This window comes from Haematobia irritans, chromosome 4, assembly GCF_050003625.1.
Source record: "Haematobia irritans isolate KBUSLIRL chromosome 4, ASM5000362v1, whole genome shotgun sequence".
NCBI classification, from domain to species: Eukaryota; Metazoa; Arthropoda; class Insecta; order Diptera; family Muscidae; genus Haematobia; species Haematobia irritans.
The window spans coordinates 54,983,715-54,989,985 of NC_134400.1; the positions used below are offsets into that span (position 1 = coordinate 54,983,715).

The 6,271-nt window shown below is 37.8% G+C and overlaps 2 protein-coding genes across 2 annotated transcripts; both read left to right on the plus strand.

The window, feature by feature from the left end:
• Positions 1–5,383, plus strand: LOC142236432 (uncharacterized). The gene is made up of 2 exons (XM_075307663.1): positions 1–91; positions 4,407–5,383. The coding sequence occupies exon 2, from the start codon at positions 4,428–4,430 to the stop codon at positions 5,298–5,300; it is 873 nt and encodes a 290-aa protein (XP_075163778.1). The 5' UTR covers positions 1–91; positions 4,407–4,427; the 3' UTR covers positions 5,301–5,383.
• LOC142235403 (uncharacterized) lies at positions 594–4,346 on the plus strand. Its single transcript, XM_075306657.1, has one exon. It carries the CDS (start codon positions 594–596, stop codon positions 4,344–4,346), a length of 3,753 nt encoding a protein of 1,250 aa, XP_075162772.1.
• Positions 5,384–6,271: the final 888 nt, after the last annotated feature.

Consider the following 6,271-nt stretch of genomic DNA (forward strand, 5'->3'; position numbering starts at 1 on the left):
AACTCTGTGATTGGTGTACTCTCTGAGAATTCTGCTCCGCATCACTGCTCCATACCATTGCTCCACTTACCTGCACTCATCATATTAACAGGTTAGTTGACGTTTCCATTTTTTCTCTATATCATTATTCAAGTGCTATTCGGTGTGATCAAGACAATAACGCAAGAAAATTAGAGGACGCGTAATTAAAAAATATTAGTAAAGTTTGTGCATAACAAAAAATAAATAATTCAAGAATAGAAAATTATAGTCAATATTGCGAATTTTTAAGTTAGAACGGAAAGGAAAATCAGACAAGTACACAAAAGTCATCCTATTCATTTGTCTTGCAAAATTCCCAATTACATTAAATGCTATCAAAAGAGATTTGTTACGTTGCTTTGGTTTGCTGGTTGAAAATTCTCATTTAAGGAGTGATATGAATTATCTTCTTGACTTAAGGAATACAGAGGAATTATTCGCCTGGAAAATTTATTGGTGAGTCGCAAATCGCGAAAAAAAAGAAAAGTCATATTTTTTTGGGAAACGTGTTATGTTGTCTGCATTTCGACTCGGGTTCAGAAGGGACTTTTGTTTCACAAAAACTTTTTAACATGTTGAAACTTCCTTTTCGACGTACCAGCGCCAAAATTTCTGGTTTAAATAATACTATTTCTGCGGCGGTACAAAAGGAATGTTCATTTGTCCTCGGTTCCAATATCGATGAAAATATAGAAGTTTTCACGACGGCACTTGTCGTGCCATATCTCTCCGGAAATCTTCCATCTAGCTCGTTTGACACTAGTTCACTTTCAGATCTGCCCACAATTCCCCTCGCTGACCCAAGATTCTACGAGAGTTCCAAAATTGATATCCTTTTAGGGGCAGATATCCTTCCGTCCATTTTGCTTCCTGGCCTCAAGCGACATATTTGTGGCTCTCTTATGGCCCAGGAATCAGTATTTGGATGGATACTAACAGGACCCATTCCAACCACTGCAACGAATAATTCTCCTATTGTTTCGTACTTCTGTGAAATCTCACTTGATAAGGAGATTTCACGCTTTTGGGAGGTGGAAGACCTTCCCAAGAAGAAATTTGCTTCTTTATCTGATACATACTGTGAAGAATTGTACAGTCGTACTACAAGACGGAATAATGAGGGGAGATATATTGTATCTCTCCCATTCAAAGAATCATTTCCAAGAGATATCAATATTGATCGATCTCGAAAAATTGCAATCGCCCAATATTTTCGGAATGAGGCTCGTTTAACTCGTACACTTTCTTTTAAGAATGAATACGATAGCGTCTTGGAAGAATATATTACCCTTGGTCATATGACAAGGGTTACCCCTAATACAGATTCTGATAATTCCAAAAGCTACTATCTTCCGCATCATGCGGTTATTAGGCCCGAAAGCGTTACTACTAAAGTCCGAGTAGTATTTAATGCTTCGGCCCCAACATCCAATGGGGTAAGCCTAAATGATATATTGCATACTGGTCCCATTTTACAGAATGAGCTCATAATACTCATTCTCAATTGGCGGTTGTTCCGATTTGTATTCAATGGCGATATAACCAAAATGTATCGCCAAATTCTTGTCGATCCCACACAAACGTCCTTCCAACGTATACTTTTCCGAAAAGATCCACAAGATCCTTTAGAGACGTTTGAACTCAAGACAGTCACTTTCGGTGTAAATTGTGCGCCCTATTTGGCGATCCGCACCATTTTACAACTGGCAGATGATGTCGAGGCTAGGTATCCCAAAGCTAGCAAAATTCTTAGAAGCTCAATGTATGTGGACGATGCTTTAGTCGGCTCCCATACAATTCCCGAAGCGGTTGAGTCTAGAAACCAGCTGATTTTAGCATTGAAGTCAGCAGGGTTTCAAATGCGGAAATGGACTTCAAATTCCAAATCCATTTTAGCTGACATTCCATCTTCTGATTTGCTGAATGCTGATTTTTTAGAATTTGACGATTCTAGCACTGCCAAAACTCTTGGCATTCGTTGGAATGCTCGGTCCGATTCATTTTTCTTTGTTGTCCAGGAATTTCCAACCACTTGCTCCTACACGAAACGGGAAGTATTATCCCAAATTTCAAAATTATTTGACCCAGCAGGCTGGTTAGCTCCATGCATCATAGTGGCTAAGATAATTATGCAACAAGTGTGGATTGATGCTACGGGGTGGGATGAAAAGTTGTCTCCAGAGACTTTGAAAAAATGGATAGCCTTTCAATCCGACTATTCTCACGTAAATTCCATCAAAATTCCTAGATGGTTCCAATATTGTCCTAGCAGCATCGTACAACTTCATGGGTTCAGCGATGCTTCAGAAAAAGCATACGCTGCGACCTTATATATCCGTATAAAAAATAATGAGTCCGTAAGTACCCATTTGGTAGCTTCTAAAACCAAAGTTGCACCAATCAAGACATTGTCGATTCCACGACTAGAATTATGTGGCGCAACATTGCTAGCTGAAATGATAGATCACATTGTTCCGCAATTACAAATTGATAAATTTTCATTACATTGTTGGACAGATTCCACCATTGTATTATCGTGGTTAGCAAAACCTCCTTGCTTTTGGACTACTTTTGTAGCCAATAGAGTAGCCAAAATAGTTCAAGTAGTTTCGCCTTCAAAATGGCACCATGTTCCATCCGAACATAATCCTTCGGATTTAGCAAGCCGAGGTATTTCTCCACAAGACTTAGGCGAAAATGATCTATGGTGGCAAGGCCCACATTTCCTTAGAAATATTGAGGATAACTTTCCAGTATATCACCAAACAGATGATATCATTTTAGAAAAGAAAAACGTAAAAGTTAACCTTTCCTTTTTCACAAATTTTGAGGATGTTTTAGATAATTTTTCCTCGCTTCCAAGAGCAATTCGAGTAATTGCTTATATGTACCGATTTCTCTATCGAACGCATCCTAAATACCGACAAAGCTTTCACAGGACCAGTAAAGATATTTCTACCTTTGAGGTCCTTTTGGTCCATAATAAGCTCCAAATTATGTGCCAGAAAGCGTGTTATCCCAATGAGTACATGGCTTTATCCGCAAAGAAAAATATCCAAAAATCTAGTTCCCTATTAAACCTTAATCCATTTTTGGACAACGAAGGTATAATGCGTGTCTGTGGTCGTCTCTCGTCTTCACCAGCTCTAACATATAATGAGAGACATCCAATCATCTTGCCTTATAATTCCCAATATTCTCGCCTCCTTGTACGGTTTATCCATGAAGTTTCCCTTCATGGAGGCAACCAACTGGTACTGAAATTAATCAGGTCGCAGTACTGGATACTAAAGGCAAAGAATTTGATAAAAGCCACTATAAATAAGTGCAAGCCATGTGTGCTCTATAGACGTAAATGTCAAACGCAGTTAATGTCCGCCTTACCACCTCAACGATCAGATTTCACTCGCCCTTTTACTCATACTGGTGTAGATTTCGCCGGTCCTTTTGACATTAAGTCATATTCTGGCCGAGCTTGTCGCATTTCGAAAGGATATACTTGTGTCTTTATATGTTTTTCCACAAAAGCGATACATTTGGAAGCCACATCCGAGCTTTCAACTTCCGCCTTTTTGGCCGCTTTTAGTAGATTCGTTTCCCGCCGTGGTTGCCCTTTACATTTGTATTCCGACAATGGGACTAACTTCGTTGGCGCATCCAGGAAACTAGCTAAAGAATTTCTACAAACTTCACAGCAATCTGTCACATCCAATTACGCCCACCAAAATGTTACTTGGCATTTCATCCCTCCAGGGGCTCCACACATGGGTGGTCTCTGGGAAGCAGGGGTAAAAAGCTTCAAGAGTCACTTTAAAAAAGTTGCTTTAAATTTTAAACATACGTTTGAGGAATTTCAAACACTCTTGTCCAAAATTGAAGCTTGTCTGAATTCACGTCCACTTTCCCCTTGCTCCGAAGAGCCATCAGACCTGTCCGCCCTTACTCCTGGCCATTTTTTAATAGGCTCACCAATTCTAGTGCCGATTGATCCGTCTATCGGAGACAATCCAATATCTATTGTAAATCGCTGGCAGAGGCTAAAGGTAATCCATCAGCACTTTTGTTTGCGATGGAAGGAGGAATACCTTAAAGAACTCCATAAGCGACATAAATGGAAACAACCATCTGAAAACCTCCAGGAAAACGCTATGGTAGTTATACGAGAAGAAAATTTACCACCAAACTGTTGGCGTCTTGGTCGCGTTACAAAAGTACACCCTGGGGCGGACAACAGAGTCCGAGTTGCAGAAGTCAGGACTCAAAAAGGGATCATAACCAGACCAATCACCAAACTCGTTGTACTCCCATTTGAAAATACGCCATAAATAGCAATATACCTTATTTATATTTCCGAAATCCTATCAACAACATCTTTTTGTTTATAGTTCCATAAACTCGCTAAGACAATGTCACCTAAAAACAGCAACACCAACCGTTGTGGACAAAAAAGGACTTCTTCATATATCTGCCGTCTATGTAGGCAATCCCACCCGTTGCGGAAATGTAAGCGTTTTCTGAGTATGAACATTACGAAACGCAAAGAGACAGTTCAAAAATATGGCTATTGTAAAAACTGCTTGGCACACGAACATTCAGGAAATGCGTGTTTTACTACGACTGGTTGTCGGTTTTGCAAAAAGGATCACCATAGCTTGCTCCATGCCCATCCAAGATTGCAGAATACTCAAAGGAAAAACTCATCATCATCTTCGTCTAAAAAGCCTTCTGTGAAAACTGAAAAACCTACAGTATCTTCAACACCATCGACGGCATTTAACTCAGCAAGCACAACCCTTTCAGCTATACTGAAACAAAATGCGGTCACTCTGCTTCCAACAGCCTTAGTTTCTGTTACTACAAAAAAGGGAAATTGTGTTCTGCGTTGTCTACTGGATTCCGGCTCTAACTCTAGCAGTATTTCTTCTAAAATTGTGGACAAATTGGATTTGACCACCCTCACATTGGAAGAAGAAACTATTTGCCCACTCACCTTGACATCCACACATAACTCCGATATATCTATCGATACTGTTTTGAAGGTCAACAATCGCATATCTATGCATACACCCAGCAAATCTATTCCGCAGTCCTATGTCCAACACTTCTCTAATCTTGTTTTAGCAGATAAAGATTTTTACAAATCTGCCCCTATATCCATCATTTTAGGGGTGGATGTGTATTCTAGAATTATTAGCGAGGGCTTCCTTAATAGAAGTGGGCTACCCACTGCCCAAAATACTATTTTTGGTTGGTCAATTTATGGAATATGTCCTAACTAATTTAATCATTATTATCTAAACTTTTAATTGAATTTTTTGGAATTTTTCTTTTGATGATACTTAACCGAAATAAGCACTGAATTTTGAGAATTAATGCAAACGTGAACTTCCTTAAACTATAATTATAAATTGTATAAAAAAAAGATAATAGTAATAATACTACTATAAATAATAATAATCCTTTATATTATCTAACTATTAAATTTAAAACTACAAGTGCATGAAATTAAAAATTGTAACCAGTTAGTAAAATGATTTATACTTGATATGAGTTTTCATTATCAATTTCTTGAAACTAGTAATCAAAACATAGTTTGACAATTTAAAAATTTTTGCAGGCGTACTGCAAGGCGGGCGCTAATGTTTATGCCACATAAACACCTAAAGTTTCTTTGAATACATAATATTTTTTCTTTAATGCATTCCCTATTGGGATTTTAAGAATGGCCAATTGCCTTAAAGATACATCTGAAAATGATATCGATAAAATTTGATAACAACATGAATTCACCACATTGTCAAACAATGTCAAAGTACAATTTCCGCAGAAGACTAAAAAACCTCTGTTCTATTCAAATTTACAATCCATACTGGTAAGACCTTTACTCAGAAAATAAATCCTGTATTATTCCACACATCTGAAATCCATTTGTGTTTTTATTCTTTTCGTTTCATTCTCTGATTATTGGTTTCTTTCAAACTCCTAATATCATCCGGAGTACAAAGTCACCTACTATTCAAAATAGTTGTGAACTTTGTTTTGGCTCATGAGATTCTCCCTCCAACAGATTGATTGCTCCCACATACATAAACATATAGAAAATTTTGTTAAAATTTTATTTCTGTAGAAAATTTTGTCAAAATTGTATGTCTACTTTGTCAAACTGAATTATATAAGTATTGGATCGATCTTTTTATACCCTCCATCATAGGATGGGGGTATATTAACTTTGTCATTCCGTTTGTAACAC